Source organism: Microplitis mediator, chromosome 8 (genome assembly GCF_029852145.1).
Source record: "Microplitis mediator isolate UGA2020A chromosome 8, iyMicMedi2.1, whole genome shotgun sequence".
NCBI classification, from domain to species: domain Eukaryota; kingdom Metazoa; phylum Arthropoda; class Insecta; order Hymenoptera; family Braconidae; genus Microplitis; species Microplitis mediator.
The window spans coordinates 23,382,346-23,397,068 of record NC_079976.1 but is presented as its reverse complement, the minus strand read 5'-3'; the positions used below and the strand labels follow the sequence as shown (position 1 = coordinate 23,397,068).

The 14,723-nt window shown below is 33.2% G+C and overlaps 1 protein-coding gene across 1 annotated transcript; it reads right to left on the bottom strand.

Annotated features, from left to right (window-relative positions):
• Positions 1-1,154: 1,154 nt before the first annotated feature.
• LOC130673043 (putative gustatory receptor 28b) lies at positions 1,155-8,717 on the bottom strand. The gene is made up of 4 exons (XM_057477922.1): positions 7,318-8,717; positions 7,181-7,252; positions 1,810-1,899; positions 1,155-1,738 (listed from the first exon to the last, which is right to left on the bottom strand). Exons 1-4 carry the CDS (start codon positions 8,287-8,289, stop codon positions 1,580-1,582), a joined length of 1,293 nt encoding a protein of 430 aa, XP_057333905.1. The 5' UTR covers positions 8,290-8,717; the 3' UTR covers positions 1,155-1,579.
• Positions 8,718-14,723: the final 6,006 nt, after the last annotated feature.

The window sequence follows — 14,723 nt, the reverse complement described above, 5'->3', positions numbered from 1 at the left end:
TATCGAGTTCTAAAGCTGATCGAATTTTGAATTCGATTTATCGAGTCGTTTTTGAGATATTTCAAAAAAAATAAAAAAAAAATTTTTTTTAATTCTTTCGACAACGGTTTCTTTTGAACGAATGAACCATTTTGATGGTAGAGGTGACATTCGACGCGGCTTATAAAGCTCTAGAGCCCAGTCCATTTTGGAATCAATCCATCGAGCACATTAAAAGTTATCCAAAAAAAACATTTTAAAAAAAAATTTATTTTTGGAATGTCTCTGAACCAGCCTTATCGATCAAGCTCAATTTTCTTACAGCTTCAAGATATTGAGTCGAAGTGTCGATAATAAGTCGAAATGTCAAATTTTAAGGCTACAATTTTTTTATTAAATTTCGTGAAACAGGTGATTCGAAATAACTGAGTTATTTTTTTTAAATTTATATATCCTGACGAGATTGTAAATATCTTGCCTTTTTTTTTAATTAATGTTTTAATTTCTTAGTTAAAATTAGTACAGTTATTAGGTTACGAGTATAATAATTTATTAATCAATAAAATAAAACTTACAACTTATCACAACAGACACGGATACTTTTTTAAATGTTCATGTACTTTAGAGCAGCACACACTGATAGAAAAACTATCTTGATTCAAGAAAAATTTTTTCTTCAAAATGGGGTTCTTGTTTCAAAATTTTTAATTGTTTTAATTCAAGAAATAAGTCCTTGAACCAAAAAATTGAAATTCTCGGATAAAGAAAAAAAATTCTTTGTTTGAGAATTTGATTTTTCGATGAAGCCTTTTTTGTTTTGAAACAAAATTCTGACATATTTCGCTCAAGAATTTCTTGCTCTTGGATTAAGATAGGCAAAATCTAGGTTTAAGACATTACCGACTCGTTTCGAGAATGGCGCGATTTTTAAATCAAGATATCAATTTACTCAGCTTGAAAAAAAACTTTTTTTTTTTATTTTAAAAATAAAAAGTTTTAAAGTGATTTTTTAGGACTACATTCATTTACTTCAGATATGTTAAAGTAGAAATTTATTTTAAAAAAAATTTTTTTTTCATTTAAAAACATCTTCTATCAAGAAATTATTACTTGAACCAAAAATTTAAAGTTCTTAAAATAATAATACGACATTTTTAGTTGAAGACAAGTGGTCTTGCTTGAAGAATTCGATAGTATCGATTGAAGATAATATAGTTTCGGGTCAAGACACGAGAGTTATCCATCGAAGATACAAAATCTATAGAGCCAAGAAAATCTAAATCAAAACAAGAATTTCTTGAAGCAAGACAATTGGTTTTCTTCAGAAATAAATTCTTGGCTCAAGAAAATATTTCTTGAGTCAATATAAATTTTCTATCAGTGCAGTAATATTTACTGTGCTCGTACAGATATTTTCACAGTACATTCGAAGCGCCATCAAACACAAATTTTCATTACTATACCGCATAGGAATTATAACTAGGCTGTTTAAGGTACATCACCGATACTGTTTTCATCGTCAATATTTACGATACATTTCTCCCCGTGTAGATTTATCGTATTCATATTTCCATGCTGGACACTATCTTTTTTTTTTTACCTACGAATTTTCCATATTATATTCAGAAATGGTCCGATTTTGAATTGACGATATTTTGTCGATTTTAATCGACGAAAAATTTTCTGTCCGGATTGCTGGGTCGAAAACATCAAAACACTGAACAAGGATGACCATATACGTAATAGTCGACCGGACAATCTAAACAAAATGCATTAATATTTAAAATGTAATATTCTTCACACAAATATAACTATGCACAAATTATTTACCGATGTTACAAGAGAGCCATCGATTGTAAATAATCCATAAACAGAATTCGGTATCTTTCGATGCAGAACTTCGATTGAAAATTGCTCCAGCTATAAAAATTTCAAAATTTACGCATTTATTACTTTATAATTTAGGAGTTTACAATAAACTCATAATCTTATGTATAAAATGTTTCGAATTTATCTTTTAATGTTACAGGTCAAAAAACTGCATCAAATGTATTTTTGAACGTCAAAATCGATTCATTATTTCCAAAGGTATTGCTGACGTAAAATAAAAAAAACATAGACTTACTTCATTATTTTTTTTAAGTTATTGTTTATTACTTCAATTTTCGCAATGGAATGTGCGACATTACTATTTACAAGCTCGGAAAGCTCATAATTATATTAACAATAGTTTACGGAAAAAAAATTCTACCAAAATTTACGATGTTAACATCGTAATCTCGGACTAGACTTTTATTAATGTCAATTTTTAAATGTTTTATTTCAAAATTTATTATGTGGGTTATATTTGTTACTATTTAACATCGTAATTTTAACAAAGACTTTTAGGATTAAAAATTACTGCAAAAATTACAATTTAACATCGTAAAAAAAAAATAAATAAAAATTACACTTTAAAAACTATAGTTATTCGTACATTTAATATTTCTATTTACTTTTTAACAAAATAAATATTACAGTGCTGCCTCTGTTATAATACGATGGAAGCTAAAAAAAGTACGATGTTACATCGTACTTTTTAAGTAGTAACTGGGTCCTCCGCAAGTCGTTTATATGGATCTTAAAAACATTATATAGTGTAGGCCCTTCAGTGGCCGAGTGGTCCAAAGCGTCGGACACTTCGCACTCGAAAGGACTCGGGTTCGAATCCAACTGCCGAACGATTATTATTTTAATCTTTTATTTAAAATTTCTCTCCAAATTTTACGATGTTACATCGTAATTTATATTAAAGAGCTTAAGACTTGGTATTGTTTGTCTGAAGTATTATTTCTTAAATGAAATTTCCAACCCTACATCGTAAAAATTACGATGTGAAAAGTCTAGTCCACCAATACAATAATTAATAGGACAAATTACGATGTTAGCATTGTAAATTTAACTAGAATTTTTTTTCCGTGTACTTTAGAGTTCACGAGTTTGGAAATAGTGGGAAGTTTTAGGGCTGGCCTACAGGATCAGGCGATTTTCGGATTTTTTCATCGGATTATACTGGTGATACTAAAGAACAATTGCAATCCGCTTATGACATGGCGAGTGGACCAATCCCCGCCATTTTGTGGCTTAAAACATCATGGCGGCCACAAAAAACTCGTAGATAAGAGATCACTAGGTGATGGATGAGGGCAAGTGTATATAATGGCATGTCTGAAATCTTGGTGATTATATTCCTAAGTGGAGGTAGCCCTTATGGGTTGGGGAAGAACTTGCCCCCCCCCCACCACTAAACTTACGCAAGCAGTTGACCAGAGCTGAAGTCTGGTACCATGGGGGATCCATTCGAAGCCCCACTTCGACCAGAGATGGGAGGAGTGTTTGGGTCCGAATGAGGTCGGTCTCGTGGTGGCTGTCGGTGAGACACCCACATGCAATGCATGCCTAATGGGTAAGCTAATGTGGGCTTATGTTCATATTTCGCTTTTACAATATATGGTAGTGTTGATTATAAAAATAGGGACCACACGCAACGCGAGTATGCCCAAAAGGGCGAGGTATCGGCTTCCGTGGAGGATGTGGACTTAGGTCCCGTTACATTAATTAATTAAGCCGCTTATGACACGAAAAATTCCGAGAACACTAACTAAGAAAACTTAATGCACCAATTACACTAAGCGAACCAATGGCACTAAAGCATTTGTGCGCAAAAATAATAGACTACTAGTTTTTCATTAGTATTTTCCAATAGTGTTTATTAGTATTTTTCCGTAACGGTATGCAACTGACTGTTCAAATTTTGGTCTTTGTTTGCGGGAAGAGTAGCGCATGGGCTAATTTATATCACTTGTTTTCTCATAAGAGAAAAGTACACCTTTCATTCCGCTTAACGAAGCAAGAATTTAAAATTTGGGTGCAGATATCGTGAAAGTAGTAGATGACCCACCAAGGGAGGAACAAAGGATATTCCAATCTGCGAGTGTAATTGCCTACCCGATCGAAAGGAGGGTAGCGTGAGGACGTCTAACCTTCCTCCTTTGGTGTGTAAGATACTTTTCATCCCCGGCGGACGTATACGGATTTTTACGTGTAGACGAAACTCAAACGGTAAATGATGCGCTTACGCGCTAGTGTCTAGTGGGCTGTAATGAGCTCCATACAGTGGAGGAGGAAGTTGCGCATGCGTGGAATGATCTTCATACAGTCGAGTAGCTCTGTTGTGAGCTGTAATTTCGAGAAGTTTGCCGGGCGCATGTTATGCAGAAATGATAATACAAAATCAAAAGCAAATTTTGACGATATTTCTTGGTTGTTTAATAAGAATCAAAGTTTTGAAAAATAGATTTGGATAATGATAATTCTGATAGCGAAAACTTTAACATACCAATCAATCACAAGTAATTATTTTATTTCTAATCATTAAATAGGATTACGATAGGTAACCCAGGTCGAAAAATTTGATCTGATTTTAGTTTCACTGGACTGTATTTGGACTACTTGGTCTGTTATTGAACTTCGATAAAAATTTTAATCTGTTTTTGATCTACCCGGACTGAAAAATTTGACCTGATTTGACTGAGTCTGATTGGACTATTTGATCTGATTTTGATCTTTTATGAAAATTTTAAGCTGTTTTTGACCTGCTACTTTAAAAAACAAACGCGTTACGAGCAGACTAAATTACATTAATTCGTGAACTTTAAAAAATTTTAGTTCTGAAAATTTACAAGGACAAAACTAGATTAAATCATGGACTTATAAAATTTTTATTTATGGGCAATATTTATAAAAAAATATTAAGTTGCAGAATTGATTATGTTTTATTTACTATCTTTTGTTTAAAAATGACGGCAGTTAATGAAAATTTGACAGCTTAATTTTTTAGTTGTCTTCATTGAATATTTATATCATTGAATAAAAGTGATAAAACAACTCTTAAAATGTCAAGAATTTTCTCTTATTTACTGGATAAAATTGAAAATATTTTGGCATAAGAAAACATCAAAATTCTTGTGCTACGAAGAAAAATGTTGGCTCGAAATCTACCAATTTTTATTATGCTGTCGACCAAACTTGAAACAGGAAGTAAAGTATCTAAAAAATTACTATACTCTTAAAAAAAATTATTATGCTGCATCAAAATTCTTATAATGTATGGAAGTAATTGATATTGAAGCTCATCGATAAGTTTCTCGCGCGTAATAAGTACTGTGATACAGTATAATCATTTTTTGTAAGAGCACGATAATTTTTTGGATGCTTTACTCCCTGTTTCAAGTCTAGTTGACAGCATTGTAAAAATTGGTAGGTTTCGAGCCATCATTTTCTCTGTGTGACATCTTATTGTCGAAGCGCATTAGCATGTTTTAAATACCAAGAAAATTAAAATAAATTAATAAATCTAGATTATTATTATTATTACTATTATTTATATTTATAAAAAGTCCTGTATTTGTCCTTAAAAACAATTGAACACAGACCAATAATTATAATAAAGTCTGTTTTTAGTCTAAACGCGATTTAAAACAGACTAAATATCATACGAAAATAAGTCTGATATTAGCCTGGATAAGGAATAGTACGGGCAAAAACAGATTAAATTCTTATATAAAATAAATACGATTTATAAACTTGAATTAAAGGAAAAATATTTGAAATTATCATTTATTTTAAAACAGATCTAATTTTTTGACCCGGGAACTTTGTTAAAGAATTGACTTGTGATTAATATATTAATGATAAATATATGTTGACGTTAGAATTTATTCAAAAAAGAAGTAAGATTTCTTATTAAGTGATTAAACAGCCAAAAAGTCTAGTTAAAAATATTATTTAAGAAAAAAAAATTGTTTCCTACTAAAGTTTAAATATGTTATTGTTTCTTATCACTTAATTAAGTAAAAAGAAACAATAAGATGAAACAAGAATAATAAGTCATTAAAAAATCTACAATCTGAGTATTTTTGCGACGCACGCTACTTATTTACCGATCGAGTGACCCCTGCACCTAAAAACCCACATAAGTCCACCATAGGATGAAAAATTTTTTAAGCACCATGGGCGGCTCTAACGGGCCTCGGCTTTATACTACCCTTGCTGCAAACATTACTCACCTCAACCGTAATGGCGCGAGGTTTGCCCAAGGTACATAACAAACTACACGGAAAGAAAATTATGGGAAGTTTTGCTATGCATTATGGGAATGGTTCCCATAATGGTATGGGAATAGTACCTATACTACTATAGGGATGGTTCCCAAATATTATGGAAACCATCCCCATAATAGTATGAGAATAGTTCCCATACCATTATGGGAATGGTTACCATAATGATATAGGAATGGTTCCCATACCATTATGGGAATGGTTCCCATAATATATGGGAACCATCCCTATAGTAGTACAGGTACTATTCCCATAATGGTATGGGAATCATTCCCATACTATTATGGGAATGGTTCCCATATTGGTATAGGAACTATTCCTATAATATTATGGGAACTATTCCCATAATGTTATGGGAACTATCCCTATAATATCATAAAATTTTTTTTTTGCACAATGGTGTAGAAATTTCCCAAAATTCGAATTTTCTTGAATGTTTTCAGCTGACAAAAAATTCTTGTTAAAAATTTTAATGTTTTTTTGCCAAATAGATTTTTTTTTTCAATGTTTGAATTTTTATTTTTATGTTTAATAATATTTCTGTGTATTGTAGAAGTGATTACCACACTTCTTTAAATTAATTTTTTCATAATAACATGGGAACCATTCCCATAATATTATAGGAATGGTTCTTATAATAGTATGGGAACTATTCCCATAATATTACGGGAATGATTCCCATACTGGTATACGAACCATTCCAATTGCATTATGGGAATGGTTCCTCTAATTTATGGTAATGGTTCCTATAAATTATAGGAATCATTCCCATAAATTATAGGAATGATTCCCATAATATTATAGAAAGTATTCCTATAAATTATAGGAACCATTCCTATAATTATAGGAACCATTCCTATAGTGTTATGGGTATCATTCCCATAATTATAGGAACGATTCCTATAATTATGGGAAACATTCCTATAATTATAGGAACCGCTTCCATAATTTATGGTCGTAATTCCTATGATGGTTTAGGAAAAAATTTCACAAAATTATGGGAACCGCTGCCATAATTTTCTTTCCGTGTAATATGTCTTTACCTCGGATTGTATTCCACCATGTCTTGAAAATCTATCCATTATTTTGTAGATGATTTCCCCAGTTCTCCGCATCTATGAACCAGAAGAGGTAATTTTTAAAAACTAATCACATCGACAAATAAAAAATATATAAATACCTCTAATGTTACTTGGTTCATATGATGTGTCAAAATCACAATGATAAATATTTCCTTTAGCACATTAGCCGGCTCCTTTATCAATGAGATAATATCAAATCTGATTCTAGTACCAAATAAGCTTTCCATAAACTTAAACGAAAAATATATTAGTCTACCGCAAAATAATAAAACTCCAATTAAAATAGGCCATGAGTAAAATTTCGACAAACTTTTAAATATTTCACACAGCTTTCGTTGCAATTCTCGTACTAAAATTATGGTTCTAAAAATCATGTCATCTTGAGTCGTGCTTGTGATAAATATTATGTCACGATAGTTATTATCAACATCGTATAACATGATTAATGATGAAAGTAGCTCATTCATATAAGTTAGTCGTTTGTTTATATAATTAATTAGAAGTGCATACTGGAACAACAGTATATTGATAATAGAACCCGAAAAAATAATTATCAATGTACTCATCTTTTTAAATTTCATATAGACAGTTACACCATAAATTATCATAAACAATATTTGCGCGGTAAATAATTTTATTTCATATTTCATATTCTTTCGATTGCGAGGAACCGATTGGTTGAATTGTTCGACTAGTTTCGACTCTAGTTTTGAAAGTTGATTTATTATTTTTATCAGTTCTTGCTGTTTGAGACAGTAATATAATATTATAACTGGTGCAACAAATAAAACACCCATTATAACCCATTTGTCTAAAATATAATGTTCCAATTTCTGGAAATTTCTTATATAATGAATTAATAAGTAACTACTGACAAGAGATAGAATAATATTGTAAATGTTTCCTTTCAATGAATACACCAAGAAAACTGACGGCTGTTTTCCACCGTCTGATTTAGGCGAAATAGTCACATTGAATGGCGCAAGTCCAAATATTTTAAAAAATATAATTATACATTCTAGTACATTTATTCTTGACAAGAAAAATTTACTCAGATTATTCATTTTCATTTTTATTGTGATGAAATAAATTTTCACTTCGAAATCTTGTTACGATATGACATGGCAGACTACTTTTCCAAGTGGTCTTTGATGGACATCGAATAGGGTGGAAAATAATTTTATTTGTTGATGCATTTAATATAATGAGATTCAATATAAGTCATGCACTGCGTAGTAATAATTTATAGGTTGAAAAAGTTATTGGATACTAATTGGTTCAATTTATTTTTTATGGTCATATTTATGTACTGACCCTAAGTGGAAATTCAAGCACCAATTTAATCATAAAAGTTTCCAACCTCTACACGGAAAGAAAATTATAGCATCGGTTCCTATAATTTTGTGAAATTTTTTCCTATACCATCATAGGAATTACGACCATAAATTATGGGAGCGGTTCCTATAATTATAGGAATGTTTCCCATAATTATAGGAATAGTTCCTATAATTATGGGAATGATAACCATAACACTATAGGAATGGTTCCTATAATTATAGGAATGGTTCCTATAATTTATAGGAATACTTTCTATAATATTATGAGAATCATTCCTATAATTTATGGGAATGGTTCCTATAATTCATAGGAACTATTCCCATAAATTATAGGAACCATTCCCATAATATTATGGAAATGGTTCCTATACTAGTATGGGAACTATTCCCATAATATTATGGGAATGACTCCCATAATGCAATTGGAATGGTTCCCATACCATTATGGGAACGGTTCCCATAATATTATTGGAACCATTCCCATATCATTATGGGAACCATTCCTATAATATTATGGGAATGGTTCCCATATTATCATGAAAAAATTAATTTAAAGAAAAGTGTGGTAATCACTTTTACAATACACAGAAATATTATTAAACATAAAAACAAAAATTCAAACATTGAAAAAAAAATCGTATTTGGCAAAAAACATTAAAATTTTTAACAAGAATTTTTTGTCAGCACAAAACATTCAAGAAAATTCAAATTTTGGGAAATTTCTACACTATTGTGCAAAAAAAAAATTTAATGATATTATAGGGATGGTTCCCATAACATTATGGGAATAGTTCCCATAATATTATAGGAATAGTTCCTATATCAATATGGGAACCATTCCCATAATAGTATGGGAATGATTCCCATACCATTATGGGAATGGTCCCCATAATATTATGGGAATGGTTCCCATAATTGTATGGGAACCATTCCCATATCATTATGGGAACCATTCCCATATTATTATGGGAACCATTCCCATAATGGTATGGGAATCATTCCCATACTATTATGGGAATGGTTCCCATAATATATGGGAACCATCCCTATAGTAGTATAGGTACTGTTCCCATACCATTATGGGAACCATTCCTATAATGCATAGGAAAACTTCCCATAATTTTCTTTCCGTGTATGATGTTTGATTTACCGCCTGAAAAGACACTTGTTTTGACCGTACAAGACAAAACATGATTTCGTATCAGAATAAATTTCATTTATTATTTTAATTATTCACATATATATTAGTGGATCAAATAATTCACAAATAAAAGTAACATTAATGACTGTTCATTAATTATTGAATAATTTAAGACTCACGTATGAAGTAGTCAATTAAATGATTAGGAAATATTCTTCTGATAAAATATAGAGTACATTATATAATATAAATCAATGAGGATTCTCAAAGGATCAGGAAGAAGAGGACTTCAGCGTTCATGTCGATGTATTCTCTCTGGTAACAATAATAAAGTACAAGAACCTTCGATCCATCAATTAGCGCGTCGTGCCGGTATTGAACGTATTCCTACATTAGTTTATCGAAACATTCATCACGCACTTTATAATTTCATAGATAACGTTCTACAACATGCTTTTATCTTTACAAAACGTGCACAACGAAATACAGTTACTATCAGAGACATTAATTATGCTTTAACCTGTCGAGGCCATTCTCATAATGGATTTGAATTCTGAACATTTTATACATTGACTTTATTAGCTTATAAGCATTACTCATTGTATTTCGGTAATCATCATTATATATCCGAGCATCATTATTGCTATTACTCAAATTTTATTAGTAAATTATCAACCCGAATCGGAATTTGAATCTTGAGTCGGACGTAATGAACGTTGGAATCGACAGTCGGACGTATTGGAGTCAAAATTGTCATCTGAATATTCAATGTTGAAAAAGATAGACAAAATTAATTTCCTTCGGCTTTTCCATGGGGGTTTTAGTTGGTTGAATGATAAAGAAACATATCCGACTTACGAATTTGAACTTCGGCACAAATATTCTCAAAAATCCTAGAAATTTCCGACCATCGGTATTTTTTCCGAAATCTAACTCCAAGGAGGGTTTCAGTGGGGTCAAAAATTAATATACTCGCACTTGTTCATTATTTGGATTAACATTGAATATCTAGATGACGATTGCAACGTTCATCACGCCCGACTGACGATTCAAATTTTGACTCGGGAATTTACAGAAAAATAGTATATTATATACCATGGGAGAAAAATAGGACGTTCTAAGCAGCTTGTTTGCTGTACGTGGCTCAGAATGTTCTCTTTTTTTCCCTAGGTGTGTAATATGCTGTTAATAAACAAAAAAGGACTGAAATTATAGTATATTACACACCGAGGGAAGTAAAGTAAGAAATGTCTCAGATCACATGTAATTGTTGGCCGAGGCGAAGCCGAGGTCAACAAACATGTGATCTGAGGCTTTCTTATTTACTTCCCGAGGAGTGTATGCTATTTTTCTCCTCGACGGAGGCGGAAAGCGGCAACTTCGTTTTGCACAGCGGGACGAAAGTTGACGCTTTCTGCCCGTCGAGGAGAAAAATGTTTTTTGAACTATAAAATGGAATTATGTTTGATTCTGCGATTTTTTTTTGTATATTTTTTGAATTACTCAGAGGACTTGAAATAATTATTTGAAGTGAAAGTAGATTTGGCTATACTTCCGAATACGGCACATCGCCGTTTACTCCGAAAAATACGGCGTAATACCTACAATAACATAAAAAAACCCAGTGCAACTTGTCTGAGTTGGCGATATGGATGAATAGATACGATTGTTGGAATACGTGCACGCAGATGGCGCTGTAAATTTATCGATAATTGTAAAATGAGCGAATGCTCTGTGGGATTCTGGTGTAGGTGTGGTTAATTCAATAACTAACAATTAACACAAATTACAGATAAAAGAATAGATCTTTATTAAACAATATGTACACTAAAACTATGAGAAAAATAGCGAATGCAACTACAAGATACGCGATAGCGAATGCGACTGTAAACGAATACGCGTATAAATTCGACACGTGGTCGGTAGCGGTTAATGACGCGATAATTAATTTATAATTAATAAGACGCGAGCAACAATTCAATATATACTCAATAATTAGTAGCCTTGATATACTAGCTAATTATTGAGAATATTTAAACAGAGATTTAGCGAAGCGGTTCAGACTTATATCACACTAGAGATATACTATTTTGAGCGAAGCGATTGGATGGATAGCTGAGTTTGTACTGATCGATGTAGATTAGAAATAGACGTCGTCTTCTTCCTTCGTGGCTGCTCGGTGGTGACGTGGCAGCATGGCTGCAGTAACGAATTTTCCCATTGGCTTAAAAGCGCGCCAACAGGAAATAGTTAGCCGCCAATTTCTCTGATTGGCCGGCTGGTAGCGGGTTCTCATGCCATTTCGACACGGTCATGAGCAAGAAATTGCAAGTGTCGGGCCCAGATAGCGAGTGACCCGGCACTTTTCTGACATTCAAGTCAGTAGCGAGTTCGGCTGCTCCCGTACGTAGCGAAAGTACACGAAGCTTTTCAAAATGATTAAGCTCGTGACTGAACAATAATCAATAATTTAATTACACGGAACAAAAAAATTGATAGCAGTTACCGATTGGCGATCGGTAGCAGCTACCGAATATTTCGGTAGCTATTACCGATTATTTCGGTAACTGTTTCTGATTATTTCGGTAGCACCCACCTATTAATAATTAGTACCCGATACCGAAATAATCGGTAGCTGCAACCGATTATTTCGGTTCTACGGAACAATTTCAGTGAGCGAAAAAAAACTATTTTTGAGGGATAGGGGAGGGTAAGGCAAAGAGGCTTTCCGGGGCGAAGAGGCCCCTCTAAAATTTTGATAAAAAAAAATTTTTTTTTTTTTTTTGTGTAATCACTATAAATCTGATATATGTGCGCATTTTTAGCCCTACGCATGAAACTTAGCGCAAAATGGACCAGCCGAATTTTTTTATGCTTCTGTCGTCCACTAAAAAAAAAATTCAAATAGGGGAAAGGAGGGGGCAAAATGGGCCTTGAATCGGTGACTACTACCGAAATAATCGGTAACAGCTAGCGATAAGAAATCGGTAACAGCGACCGAAATAATTGGTAAGAGCTACCGAAAAAATCGGTAGCTGCTACTGATTATTTTTTTCCGGGTGGGGTTAATATATATTTTATTGACTAAACACATCAAACAGTTTATCAAATCCCCAAAATGTTTATTGAATCAATTTCACAATTTATATAAAATTTTGGTCCACATACTCAAATAATTGTCGAAATTGCAAGTTCTCAATGCGTATAATAATTACAATTGCCCTCCATAATTTTTTCGAGTACTTTTAATAATTTCGCTGCACAATTCAAGAACGAAACTCACCAATGAAGAGATCAAACCGATTGACAGTAAAATAAATGCAAATGTGACATCTTCAAATTCTATCGGCCGGTAATAATTATGCGTTGATTCATCTTTTCTCTCAGTATCTTTGGCAATTAGTATTCTCAGTAGTCGTTCCTGCCATTTGGCGTAAATTTGTGATTGGTGTAAACGCATGACGAAATCGTTAACGCGATCCTTTAATGGCCAACTATTACGCATTGTCAGTGATGCGATATTAAACTTTAAACTATGCGCAGGAGAATGTAATTAGTATTTTGCAATTAGAACTTCAAGATTATCGTTGGAATCAATACAAGCAATAGATTCACTGGTGTGAATATTTTTTTCACAATCCCGATTGCCAAATATCATTTTATTTAGCAATAATGGATCTGTAATATACTCTTTACATTTAGTATCAGCATAAATTACTGTATAACGCGGGTCTTTTAGATCATCTAGAGTCTCGACATTTTTTCTGTATTCTGTGTAACCGGGCAACAGCGTAATTAGTTATTGCTATGTACAAAATTTCAGTTAACATAAATGTTAAAGTTCAATAAACAATATAGTAGTGCTACTTGATCTTACTCTTAATTTATTTATTAACATCAAATCATAAAATTACAAATTAATAAATATGGTTGGGCGCGTCCCAGAGAGGAAAGTACCACGGGCCCAAGCTTGGCCCAGACTTGGCCCAACTTTGTAGAACCTTGGGCCAGGCTTGTAAGCCAGTCTTGGCCCAGCTTTGGTAGAAGCCTGGAATGATAATCTCGGGCCAAGCCTGGTTGCCATTGGATGGCCAAGGCTAGGTTACCCAGTCTTGGCCTAAGTCTGGGTTGCCATTGGACGGCCAAGGCTAGGTTACCCAGTCTTGGCCCAAGTCTGGGTTGCCATTGGACGGCCAAGGCTAGGTTACCCAGTCTTGGCCCAAGCCTGGGTCAATATAGGTGTGCCAAAGCTAGGTTCCCCAGTGCTGGGCCAAGTAGGGGCCCGTTGTTCAACTCTGGCAGCTCCTGCATGGGGTTTTGATCCCCAGACAAAACATCCCCGACAAAATATCCCCAAGAGCTCCCACTCGGTTATTTTAGTCGTAATCTTGTTCAGAGTAACAATTCCAAACAAGAATTGATGTTGTGAGTATATGCAAAGATGATGTCACATAAACCGCCATTTTTATGTTAAACTGACACGTGTACACTTAAATATCTACCTGAAAACTGGTCGATAATTTGTAGATATCGCGAATTAAAATGTGTAATTTGCCGCGTTAAAGCGCCAAACTTATAATCTTTATCAAACTTAAAGTTTAATAGACACCGAACAATATTAGGTTTCATCCCAGATGTGTTGGTGGAATCGTCAGTGAGGCACCTCCAACACATCCTGCCTCATACCTAACACTGAAGTTACCAAAAAATTATAAATGGGTTGGACCTATAACGCCACCGTCCATCGTACGGTTTTAAATAAAATTAATTATTAAATATTTTAATTTTTATTTAATCTATTACAAGATGGTAAGTAACCGGCTACACGTATGTAATTAAACGCCATCTGTGTGTACACGGCTGACTTTTCTATTGTTTATGTGCCACATCACCATACAAACTCATTTCAAAACCGTTTTGAGTAGAAGTCCCCAGGGTCAACCATCGGGGGATATTTTGTCCGGGGGATATTCTGTCCGGGGATGAAAACGCGCCCAACCATTACAAATTAATAAATATATGTCAT